The sequence below is a fragment of the Benincasa hispida genome, chromosome 2 (genome assembly GCF_027475165.1).
Source record: "Benincasa hispida cultivar pf3 chromosome 2, pf3_genome.v1.1, whole genome shotgun sequence".
NCBI classification, from domain to species: Eukaryota; Viridiplantae; Streptophyta; class Magnoliopsida; order Cucurbitales; family Cucurbitaceae; genus Benincasa; species Benincasa hispida.
In genome coordinates, this window is record NC_143479.1 from 20,770,361 (window position 1) to 20,783,229 (window position 12,869).

The 12,869-nt window shown below is 34.2% G+C and overlaps 1 protein-coding gene, 1 long non-coding RNA gene and 2 pseudogenes across 4 annotated transcripts; 2 read left to right on the forward strand and 2 right to left on the reverse strand.

Annotated features, from left to right (window-relative positions):
• Window positions 1-293: 293 nt before the first annotated feature.
• On the reverse strand, window positions 294-3,124 carry STP7 (sugar transporter protein 7). 2 transcript variants are annotated; one of them, XM_039024816.2, is made up of 4 exons: window positions 2,632-3,124; window positions 1,808-2,127; window positions 1,013-1,639; window positions 294-793 (listed from the first exon to the last, which is right to left on the reverse strand). In XM_039024816.2, exons 1-4 carry the CDS (start codon window positions 2,774-2,776, stop codon window positions 347-349), a joined length of 1,539 nt encoding a protein of 512 aa, XP_038880744.1. In that variant the 5' UTR covers window positions 2,777-3,124; the 3' UTR covers window positions 294-346. The 2 variants fall into 2 exon arrangements, with proteins under 2 accessions (XP_038880744.1, XP_090167508.1); XM_090311382.1 differs by having other exon boundaries at window positions 2,616-2,853.
• Window positions 398-2,364, forward strand: LOC120072343 (uncharacterized). Its single transcript, XR_005480421.2, has 3 exons — window positions 398-880; window positions 1,432-1,681; window positions 1,793-2,364. It is a non-coding gene; the product is annotated as an uncharacterized LOC120072343 (long non-coding RNA).
• A 3,718-nt stretch (window positions 3,125-6,842) lies between the features above and the next one.
• Window positions 6,843-9,624, reverse strand: LOC120071103 (transmembrane 9 superfamily member 11 pseudogene; annotated as a pseudogene). The gene is made up of 2 exons (XR_016527716.1): window positions 9,337-9,624; window positions 6,843-9,185 (listed from the first exon to the last, which is right to left on the reverse strand). The product of XR_016527716.1 is annotated as a transmembrane 9 superfamily member 11 pseudogene (transcript).
• Window positions 9,625-10,176: 552 nt separating this feature from the next.
• LOC150037717 (uncharacterized) lies at window positions 10,177-10,788 on the forward strand (annotated as a pseudogene).
• Window positions 10,789-12,869: the final 2,081 nt, after the last annotated feature.

The following is a 12,869-nucleotide window of genomic DNA, read 5'->3' on the forward strand; positions in this document are numbered from 1 at the left end:
GCAAGAGGCACTCGGTGTGCCATCAACGGTCCGTGTTCGGGTTGGCTGACTTGTTCGTGAGCGGGAACAAGTGCCACACAATCGCTAAGAGAAGCTTCCGAAAGGGCGATTGTAACACTACGCATGCCCTCCAAATGAAAATCACATTGAAATAAACATCATATTAGAGTTGTTACCATTTATCGATTAGAGTTGTTACCATTTATCGATGGATGTAATGTAGTTAGCACGATAATGCATTCCAGTTGATGAGTGAGCATAATGTTAGTTTATGTTATTTTAAGACCGGATAATTTTAGAATAAAGCCAGTAGAATTGTGTCATCCATAAAGAAAATCTCATAGAATTAGATGGCATTAGCATTACTTTGATAATCGTCAGCATTTGAAGGCATTACGTTCTTCCAAAACCAATGCTTTCTCCACATCAATATCATCTCTTCAATGGGAACTCCTTTAGTTTCCGGCAAGAACACATAAACAAACACCGTCATCACAATGATCCAACCAGCGAAGAACAGGAAGATTCCGTACTTCAAAGCGCAGAGCAGCGAAAGAAATGACTGTGCGATTACAAATGTAAAAAGAAGATTCACTGCTACTGTGATGCTTTGTCCTGCTGATCTTGTTTCTAGAGGGAAAATCTCGCTCGGTACTGTCCAACCAAGTGGCCCCCATGACCATCCGAAGGCCAGAACGAATAGACAAATCACTATCACCACCAAAATTGAAAACCCTTTTGATAGTTCTTCATTGTTCCCAAATTTCACTCCCAGGATAATGGCGACCACCACCTGTTTGTTCAAAAGAAAAGTCAACAATCAGCAATTTTTGGAGTGTTTTCACGGCTTCTGATGGATTTCTGTCGTTTCTATTCACGTGTAAGTCAAGAATCTCTCTTTCGTCGACTAATTTCTTTTGTTTTCACCAGTATTTCACATCAAAGAATAAGGGTTGTTTCAATTTTTAATTAGTTAGTTAAGTATGACAAAGAAAAGATGATGAAATCTTGCCTGGCATGTTATCATTTGTATTCCACCTGAAATTAGCAATACTCTTCGGCCTAATCTGTCGACGGTTGCTATCGAAATCAGAGTTGAAAATGCTAGAACTGCTCCTGTTAGGGCTGAGGAGTAGAGAGCTGCATCTCCACCAAATCCCATGCTCTGAAACAACACTGGAGCGTAAAATAGGATTGAATTTATGCCTGTGAGAATTTGAAATGTTGGCATGAAGAATGCCATGACCAACTGTGGTCTGTTTCTTCTTTTAAAGATATTTCTAAAAGGATGTTTGATAGAACTAGCAAATTCACTTGCTTCTAGGATGTCTTCATACTCTGCATTTACATCGTTTGTTCCTCTAATTTTCTCTAGGATTTTTCTTCCTTTTTCTTTTGATCCTCTCTCCATTAAACTGTTGGGTGTTTCAGGTAGAAGTAAGCCTCCCACTGTCATCAACAAAGCTGGAAATGCAGCCAAACCCAGGGAAAGCCTCCATCCCCATGGATCAATCTTCTGTGTACCATAATTGATCATGTTTGCCGTGAAGATCCCAAGAGTAGTTGCCAGCTGAAACATCATGTTCAGGCCTCCTCGAAGATGAGTTGGTGCCATCTCTGATAAGTAGAGTGGCACTGCCTTCAATAACAAACAAGCATTAATACACCAGGAGGAATTGAGGTGAAAATGAATTCCTCTCTAGTCAGAGCATCCAATATTACCATTTAATTTTAGATCATTGCAAATGATGGTGTTTAAGCATGTGAGGCAGTTCATTCTCTTAATTATCAGGTGCAGAAAGCATACCTGATTCCCAAAGCCAATGCCTACACCAAGCATTATTCTTCCTAGGATGAGCATTTCAATATTGACGGCGGCAGCATTTAGAGTTGCCCCAACAAGAAAGCTAATTCCTCCGCAGACTATGCTTGCCCGACGCCCATAGTTCCTGGTGATGGGAGAGGCCACCAATGAGGAAACTAGTCCAGCAAGATATAGGGATGAGGTAAATGCTGCAAGCCCTTGATTATTGTACTTGCAGTAATTGTTTTCGTGTGCACGCATCTTGTTTATGTACACCGTTGGAAAGAATTTTTTAAGGAAGGGATTCATCGATGTCACCCCACCTGTTGATCATTAAGTTAACATTTCAAAAAGTGCCATTAAGGAAGGGATTCATTTATTCAGGTCCTATGGAGTTCTATTATACTATTTTCATGAGGAGAAAAATCCATAAAACCACGAAAGGTGCTCTGTAGCACCATCACTTCTCAAAGTTGGGATAACTTTTGTGATTTGTTTATTTCCTGTTAGTTAGCTGAAGCACTCTGCTAGAAAGTCGGAACTTTTTGTAGTCTTTTGCTAGATAATTGAATGTAAGCTTTGAAATTGCTGCTGACATCCAACTTTTCTCCCCCACAGTCTTGTGATCTTGTCCAATCTCTCTCTCAACCCCCAACCCCCAACTCCCCCCCCCCCCCCCCACACACACACACACACACACAAGGAAAAAAAAAAGAAAAAAGAGTAGGAAAAAAGGAACAGCCTGAGATAATCTTAGAGATCCTATACTTTTCTGGAGAAATTTTAAGAGAATCAATATGAAGCTGGATACAGATAACAGAAAGTACCTGAAATTCCAATATCATAACCAAAAATTGAGCCACCAACAGCAGCCACAAGACAAGCAATAACCACATAAGGCGTAACTCTTCCTTTGTACTGCTCTGCTCTCTCCTTGGCCACTCCTGCTGGAGCAAAAGAACCACCTGCCATCTTCACCGACCTTCTCTTCTCAACAAAATTCTCTACTTTCTCAGTTCAACCTTCAATTCTCAACGCTTGAACTTTTCTTTTATCTGTTTCTAACCTTCCCGGAACTTCTTCAGTTTATTGGTGGGTGTGAAGAGACCGCCCATATTCAACTATATAGAGAAGGAAAGGATGAGAAACCGAACTTTAAATATTTTGGTCAAGGGATATTAAGTCCGTGTCTTAGTCATCATTTTCCTTTAGATTAATCGTACAGCTTCCTGTAGACCATTTTTTTTTTTTTAATTTTCTTTTCTTTTCTTTCTTTTTTGTTCTTCAGATAGATCAAATGGGCAATTTCATACGTACTGCAGTTGCATCGTATTTTTTACAAGTTCAATAGTCGAAATTTGCATTGATTAACTATGTTGACTTATTTGTTTGATTTCATTGGCTCATCTTCTTGCTTAGACCATGGAGGTTTTCACTTAACCAACATTGAATAATCTCCCTTGTTTTGTTGAACGATCGGTATATTTTGTCTTATTCAAAGCGAAGTCGTCACCCACTAGCCTTTTTCCTCAACTGGCAGGGCCCAAAAATCAAGAGGGGGATCGAATTGTTTATTCTTCCCTTCTGTTTCTAAAACCCCTTTTTAAGAACTTTTGTCATTGCTTACCTAAAATTACTGAAACGAAAGTGTTTATACATGTTTTAGGAAGTGATTTTTCAAAACAGTTTTTATAAACCTTTCCGTATTTCAGTAAAACTAAATTTGTTCATCTTCCACTGTGAAATCACACAGTGCACGCATTAGGGAGAAGTTCTATTGTTAAAGTTTCAATTATATATATTATATTATTTCTTTTGGAGATATTAGATTTACTTATAAAGTTGACCCTATGATTTGAAAAAAAGTTAGAATTTAATCCCTATAATTTTAAAAGGTAGAATTTAGGAAATAATTTAACCGAGATATTATTTGCCTGAAATAGTAAAACTTCCAATGACAATTCTACTTTTGCAGGGTTTGTTAAACTTCGTGATGTGTACACGTCTGGGAAAAAGTCGCTTCTTGGACAAGCGTCCCTTGTCTTTCTGAGTTGGCATTGGCCTCAGTATTTTGTAAGTTATATAATTGTGAGATAAGCTCCACTTGGACATATTGATGATTTCAAGGTCTTTGTTGCATGTGTTCCTTTTTCTGAAATTTTCATTAAAACTTGTCTGGACTTGCTTTCTGAGATGTCATGTTTTAACTTTTGTTGTACGTATTTTTTTAGTTTTTCTAATATTAGATATAAGTTTGAACTTCTAACCTATGTCTTAATCATTTGAGTTAGGTTCAAGTTAACTCTTCGATTATAGGTAATTGCTTCCTAAATTTACTCCAGGTTGTTACAAACTTGTTACAATTTAGACTCTTACATTTAAGTCTAACAAAATCTATCATGTTAGATTCATAAATTTTGAACTTCGAGTTCATTTAGGCTCCATTTGGTAATTATTTAGTTTCTAGTTTTTACTTTATTATCTACTTTTTATCAATATTTTAAAAAACCATGTCATGTTTTAAAAAACTAAAAAAAAATGTATTTTTTAAAAACTTGTTTTTGCTTTTAGAAATTCAACTCTTTTTCTTAAGAAATAGGTAAGAAATATGAAACCTATTATAAGAAATTAGGAGCACATAGCCTTAATTTTAAAAAAACTAAAAACATAGGCTTGATTTTTAAAAACTAAAAACGATAAATCAAATGGTTATGAAATGATACTTTGTATTTAAATTTTTAAATTTTCTATTTTTTTCCTAATTATGTCTATGAAAATTATATTATGATCTTACTGCATATAATTAATAAAAGATAGATATTTTAGATTATATTATTTATTTGACATAATATAGGGCATAATGTTAAACGAAATAGTGTGGCTAATTCCTTACATGTTCTTATAGAACCTAAATTAGGGCAGAAGAGTTGAGAAAAATGGATTCAAACACAATTTTGAATGCAGGTAGATAAATAGTTGATTAAACAAATAATGAAGCCAACTATAAAGTCGTTGATTTTGATAAAGTGAGTATTTTCTCTATGGTAATTGACATGTATCATTTCTCTTAAAAAGTTTCAAATTTTCATAATTCTAGCTAATACAATTTTTAGTTATTTATTTATTTACTTTTTCTAAACAATAATGTTTTAAGTGTACTTTAACTAGTTAGGAATACACGTGAAGTCAACTTACAAACATGTTTGTTATGATAAATAATATAAGAAAAAAAATTATGTAAATATAAATGCTGTATTGTTAGTTTAAAATAAGTTATCAATTTTATAAACGTATAATTCATTAAAAAAAATGTCGATGTAATTTAGTTATTCCACCTTTTCTCATATATTCCAAAATCATTCTACCAAAGATGAATTGTGTAAGAAAATGAAGTGTGGAAATGAATTTTAAGTTTCAAAATTAAAGATAAAGATGGATAGTGACAATTTATGTGAATAAGTAAAATTGGAGTTGATTTTCCATATGTTGTAGTAATTTCACTTGAAATACAATAATGTAAAGTGCCTTTTACATTTTATATCATTGTCTTTTCTTTTTTCCTTTTTCCTTTTTCTTTTTAAATATAAGAAGGAAAGAATATGAGGGGATTAGACAAATCGACAAATTTAACAAGAAAAACAAATAAAATAGCATATGTTTAATTTTTAAATGATTAAAATTTGAAAAGATTTGATTCCATGTGAAAAAGAAAGGGAAAGCTCTTCCAAAAAAAAAATTTCCACAACGTTTTTGTGGTTATTGTTCTTCTTTGTAAGAAATAATAATAATAATAATAATATATTTTTTAAATATAACATTATTCAATAAAGATATAACTTTTTCTTTAGTAAAAGCAAGAGAATTGCTTTGGTTGATGTATCATCGACGTATAAAAAGAAAAAGATTGATATTTTGATGGCAAATCAAGAGAGAATTCTATTTTATACTTCTAGATTTTTTTTTTGTTACTAGTGTATCCCAATTTTGAAATATAGAATTTCATTAAAAAAAAGATATAAGAATGTTACCAAATATAATATTTAATGTTATAAATTCAATTTAATTCTGTTAAATTAAAATATGGTATTATCTAATATATTGTAAATTATATGATATTACAAAATATTAATTATACAAAATTTCAATAAGATTGTTCAAATGAAAAACATAAAATCACTTATTCAAATTTAAGCTAGAAGTTACAATTTCGTGCAAGTTTAAAGTACAATTTGATAAAAATTAAAAGCTAGTGTAGCTTTTGTTTTATTTTGTTTGCTTATTCTCTTTTTCTCTCTCTTTTTTTTTTTTTTTTTTTGTTAATTTAGTAGAGTTTTTTTTAGTATAATAAAGATGAAAAAAATTGAACCACGTATAAAGATGTGATTGTTTATGCTCCACGGGTTTGAATTTTGAAATCTTAATCAACAATCAATCAAAGGACTTTGATGGGGAATTTTGGGACCCCACTACATTGTATTGCAGTTCCTCTCCTCATAAATATCACTTTATTTCTTTCCTTTTTCCTTTCTTTATTCGGTTCTTCAAACTCGAAAAGAAAAAATAAACTTCACCTAAGTTTTAAATTCTCATTCCCCTCCCCCCCAAAAAAAATAAAAAATAAAAAATAAAAAAACTAGCTTTAATGTTTTTTCTTTATATATAAAAAAATCTTATCAAATTTATACCATATACATATTTTATAATTCATTGAACACATGTGAAAGTACTTTTTTCAAAATGTTTTTCGAACAGAAATTTATCTTAAGTGAAAAAAAATGCATCCCTTGTTTACATTTGAGGTATAATTTGATGAAATAGAAAGTTCAGTAAAAAAATTGATACAATTTGATAAGTTTAGAGACAGATATTCATACATAACCATTGCAATCCCTTTATCAGGTTCATCATTATTGATGCAACTGAATTCTCCCCAGCTTTTTACCTCCAATCTCATATATAATCTTAGATTCTCTCATACAAAGAGCTTGGGGTTGAGGCGGGACGAGGATTATTGCTCCTCTCCCAAAGATCCCAAAGATTAAAAACAGGAACTTTTGCAGTTCTATAAAGTTCAGAAATGTATGGTTTTCACAAAGCAAATACAATGTCAACCATCTAGTTGTAAACTACCCACCACTTGAAATGATCTACTATTGGTCTTTTCTATAACAAAAGCTGTAGATAAACTCAGGTTCAAAATGTCATACAATGAGCTCCATAAAGCAACAGTAAGCAAAACTTTTGACCAAGTATTGTTGCTAGATTATCTAGATCCATGCTCGATTTAAGTGGGAAAAAAAAAGACATACATGATAGAGTATCTGCAAAGAGCTTGCACTTGATGGTTTCTGGAGTTTCGGCATGATGAGATTACTCAGTCCAGCTTCACAGAAGAGAACAAGTAATGCACAAACCAGAATGACGAGAGGAATCCGACTGTTCCAGTTGTGAACATGATTGCAAGAACCATGAAGAGTGAATAACCAAGGTAGAGAGTGGCTGAGACGGGTCCGCTCAAGCTCTTAAGATCAAAGATAAGATAATTAATCGAGTACAAGAAGATGTACAAGGCAACTGAACCAGAAGCAAAGAAAGACTTCCACCACCATTTCCAATCTTCGACGCATAAATGCATATAGGTTAGAACTAAGGATACCTCAGCACAAACTACAACAAGAAGCACCAACACTATGAAGAGGAACCCGAAAACGTAATAAACACGGCCCATCCAGAGGCTAGACATGATGAAGAAGAGTTCGATGAACAAGGTACCGAAAGGAAGAGTGCCAGCCCCAAGGACTAAAAGCCATGATGGGTATTTTTGGGGTGGAATCTCCCGCGGGATTTGATTGGTTCTAACAGGATACTCAATATGAGGTGCCTTGGCACCAAAATACCCACCAACAAGAGTAAGAGGAACTGATATGCAGAACCATAGCAAAAGTAGAATAACGAAGAGCAAAAATGGAATGGCGCCGGTGCTTCCACTACCCCATAATAGAAAATTCAGTGTGGTAAGAATTAGAAAGGCAATGCCAGGGAAGAAACAAGCAGCTTTCCATGAGACTGAGACCCATCCTCTGTGGTCCCCACAACAGATAGTTCTCCAAAGACGTACAGCAACGTAACCTGCTGCAACACCGAGAATCATATAGAAAAATAGCATACCTGTAATAAGTGTTCCACGGGATGCTGGGGACATGAACCCAAGAGCAGCAAACAATATGGTCACAATTCCCATCCCTAGAAGCTGAACCCCATCACCAACCATTATACACAAAAGTGCAGGATTGGCTGGAGCACGGAAGACATCCCCCACAACAAGCTTCCAACCAGACAACTCCTCGTTCATCTGCGCTTGAGCCTCCTTATCAAGCTCCTCATAACGTGTAAGATCTCGTCGAACAGTCCTCAAGAAAATTACAAGAACGATACCGGCTAAAAACGTTATCACCATTAAAGAGTTCAAGATTGAAAACCAATGAACTTTCGAACCCTCCATCTTCAAATATGCATCCCATCGAGAAGGCCACTTGATGTCACTCTCTTCAAATGTAACCTCATATGTGAACACTATAGGTTGCCCTTTGTTAATTTGCATTGATACACTGGTAGGGTCACATTGAACAGGATTTGGATACTTTTCGTACATCTTTAAGTTCTTAACTAAGTCCACCTTGTGCAAAGGACTGCAGGGTACAACCTCAAATCCAACAACCATGTATCCCGGTACATCTAGTTCTTGTTTACCGATTGATGACATCACACCTGCAGCATCACCGGTTCCCATTACACTCGCAACATTGGTCTCCTCATATTTGTGAACAAGAACCTTAAATTTCAAATGGTTAAAGACATAGTAGGAACCCTTGACGTTGATTCCTACAGGGTATCCTGTCCAACGCAAAGGATAGCCTTCTTTCTTAGTGTACCGGATTGCAGGTAAATTGTCCAGGATCAAGTTCACTTGATACATCTCATCAATCCTCTCCTTTAAGGTCTTAAACTGATCATCAGTCAATGGATCTGTTTGACACAAGAACACATCTGTTTGATTCTTATACATCTTAAACAGATACGGCGAGTTCTCAATCCGGTCACCCATTAGAAGCTCACCAAGATTTTCAGCACTATCCTTAACACCCCCTTGAGGTTTACAGAAAGGCAAACTGTAATAGCTAAACGGCATTTCGGTATCGATTGAGGTTATAGAATTAACTTTCACAGATAAGTCATCACCCACAACATGTTTGAGAGGATAACTCCCCGGAAGATAAAACCCATATCCAGATTGAAATATCAAGCAAAGGGTTAAGACCCAGATCCTAAATCCACCCAGAAACTCCATCCTTGAAGAGTACGAGCTCGATTAAAGTCAGATCTAGAAGAGTCACATACAAAAGTGGATAACAGAACAGTAAAATTTCCAAAGAAGGGATTCACATAACATATAATTGCCAATATAAACGAAGTAAGAGAACAAGAAATGGAAGTCCCAGGATGCAATCAAAGAAAGAATGAAGTTAACTGACCTGGGACATAGAAAAGTGGAAGGAGAATCTCCGGCGGAGGAAGGAAATTCGCAGCTACTGCTGCCAATTCCTTGAGTTCTGGAACTGAGAAATAGTTGATAATTCACAATCAAAATGCTTGAAGAAGAATTTGATAGGGAATTGGGTTCGATCTTTCCTTACCGGCGTGTTCATTAATGTAACGGTGACTGGTGAAGGCGAAGACTAGAAGTTGTGGCCAATCTCTTAAAATGACCATTCTGTCCTCTTCAACTTTTACCATGACTAGTAGCTAATTATTAATCACTTTTTATTTATATATTTATTTCGTGTGATCTCTCTTAGTACTTAGTAGCTAATATATATATATATATATATATATATATATAGACCTTATTAAAAATATCATTAAAAATAGATGTCCAATGTTTAGTGTCCTAAATCCATATATCATTTTTTTATATTGTCCATGTGTCTTGTAATAATTCATGTTTAGTATTTATGTAAGTCCACATCCTAATTGCCACTTGTTTATAAATAGTGACATTTGGTGGATCTCAAAATAATGCACATTGGTGAGAAATCCACTTCAAAATTCCATTAATTTTCATATTACCCAATTTTATAATTTTAGTTTATTATATTATATTATTATTATATTATATTTTCTCCATATTCGTGTTTCCATCGTACTTCTCAATTTCACAACACGTTATCAGCACGAGCTCCTGTTGCTTTCATTGCTGAAGGTAGGTCGATTTTTTTTCTTCTTTATTATAATTAATAAATTAAATGTTATTTTGTATTTTTAGTACATATTAAATTTATAATATAAATACAATATTTTGTGATAGTGTTGCCATGACAAACCTTACAAAATTAGAATTCATAGCCCTTGACATTAATGACAATAATTATTTGTCATGGGTGCTCAATGCCGAAATTCACCTGGATGCTACGAACTTGGGAAAAACAATTAAAGAAGGAAATACGACATCTAGCCAGGACAAAGTAAAAACTATGATTTTCCTTTGTTATCATCTCCACGAGGGATTAAAAATGGAATATCTTACAATAAAAGATCCCCGTATCTTATGAAAATATTTGAAAGAAAGGTACGATCATCAAAAGACAGATATTCTTCCTAAAGCCCGTTATGAGTGGATGCATTTGAGGTTACAAGATTTTAAATTAATAAGTGATTACAATTCCACATTATTTAAAATCAGTTCAAAATTATTGTTATGCGGAGAAAAATTTGTTGATGCTAATATGTTAGAGAAGACATTTTCTACATTTCATGTCTCGAATATGCTCTTGCAGCAACAAAATCGAGAGAAAGGTTTTAAACAATATTATGAACTAATTTCATTTCCTCTTGTGGTCGAACAAAATAACGAGTTATTGATGAAGAACCACGAATCTTGACCAATTGGAATAACACCATTCCCTGAAATGAATGTAGAACGTTAATAATCATGGTCGAGATCGTGGTCGTGGTCGTAGTCGAGGTCATGATCGTGGTAGGGGAAGAAATAATTATTATTTTCATGGTGGTCGTTCTAATCATTTAAATTTCAAAAGAACCACATAAAATGATGATCACAAAGGAAAAGCTCCACAATATAAGAGTTCAAAGAGTATTGAAAATAAATGATTCCGATGTGGAATGATTGGGCATTGGTCACGTACCTGTCGTATGTCAAAACACTTAGTTGACCTCTATCAAGCCTCCCTAAAGAAAAAAGAGAAAAATGTGGAAGTAAATTTTGCATACCAGGATAATGACATTTTTTACTCATCCTACATGACAAATTTGGATTTGACGGACTTCTTTGAATCTCCTGAAGAGAATATTGGTACAGTTGGTGGAACATCAAGTATTTCTTTTGACTTTGAGAATATCTAGACTAAATGTTGTTGTTTTCTTTTATCTATCCACATGTTTTCTTTTTTTTTTTTTTTTTGGTAACTTTTGTATATTTTAAGTGTTGTTTTTCTTATTGTAATTATTTTCTTTTAGTGAAGAAGCATGGATCATTTTCATATGTTGGGTGTTTAAAAAATCAGCAAAAAAAGATCTATGTTTGGCAGAAAGTGCAACTACACACCCAATACTTACAAATAAAAAATAACTTTTCAAATTGACAATGCCAAAAGCAAAAGTAAATACAATATCAGGTCTGTAGACTTGATTGAAGGTTTTGGAAAAGCAAATATTATTTTGCCTAAAGGAACAAAAATTTACAATTGACAATGCATTGTTCTCTAGTCAATCAAAGAGAAATCTTCTGAGTTTTAAAGATATACGTTGCAATGGTTATCGTATTGAGACTGATAGTAAGAATAATGTGAAATATCTATATATTATATTTACTGTCTCAAATGAAAAATGTATATTGAAAAAATTGTTTGCTTTATCTTCTGGATTGTATTATATTTATATTTGAGTAATTAAAACATATGCAGCAATGAACTTGAAGTTCATGAATCCATACATATTTACAATTTGGCATGACTGATTGGGTCATCCAAGATCTATAATGATGAGAAGAATTATTAAGAATTCAAATGGATACCGATTGAAGAATCAGAAGATTCTTCAATTTAATGAATTATCATGTGATGCTTGCTATTAAGGCAAATTGATAATCAGACCATCTGTTGAAGGAGAAATTTCGGCGAATCACGAGTCGCCACATCATCAATGAAAGTCCGAGCCTATTGGAAAAATTATAAGTTGGATTGGGTCGAGTAATTAAGGTCGCTCGGGCCCAACCCAATTCAAATCCGTGGTGAAATTTTGGGCTAAATTAAAGATTAAACTCAAGCCCAGTATTTCGGCCCAACAACAAATGGGTCCAAGCCCAATTTTAGCTCAAACCCAATTTTGGCCCAGTAAAGTAATTAGGCTCAAGCCCATGTAAGGCTCATGAGAAACCTTTATAAATAGAGACATTATCTCTTCATTTGAGAGGGGTGGGAAGAATTGAAGACAAAAGCTCCCTGAAGATCTAAAGTCTGAAGCTCCAAGGATCTAAATGACATAACTCCTCTAAAGCTTTGAAGATCAGAATTCACTAAAGCTTTGAAAATTAGAAGACATATCAAAGCTCTTAAGATAAGAAGACACTAAAACTCTGAAAATCAGAAGACATATCAAAGTTCTGAAGATCAGAAGTTACTAAAGCTTTGAAGATCAAAAGACATATTAAAGCTCTAAAGATTTAAGCTCCCAAGATCCAAGACTCGGGCTCTCAAGTGCTAAAGACCGAAGCTTTTCAAGCTTCGAAGACTGAAGTTCTCAAATTCTGAAGAACTAAAGATCTGAACTATTTGAAGCTTTGGAGATTAGAGGATTTCAACAAATTGACCGTATCTTCACAATCTACAAACTGAAGATTCAATCTCCTCAAACCCAAGGGTCAAACCCAAGCCCACTTGTGAATTCTATAAACAGATAAGCTCGTCTCATTTGGAGGGGTCAGCAATTCTACACTCTAGAGAGCTTAGAGGAATTCTTTACAATCAGAAGACTCCTTAACTCCTGAAGC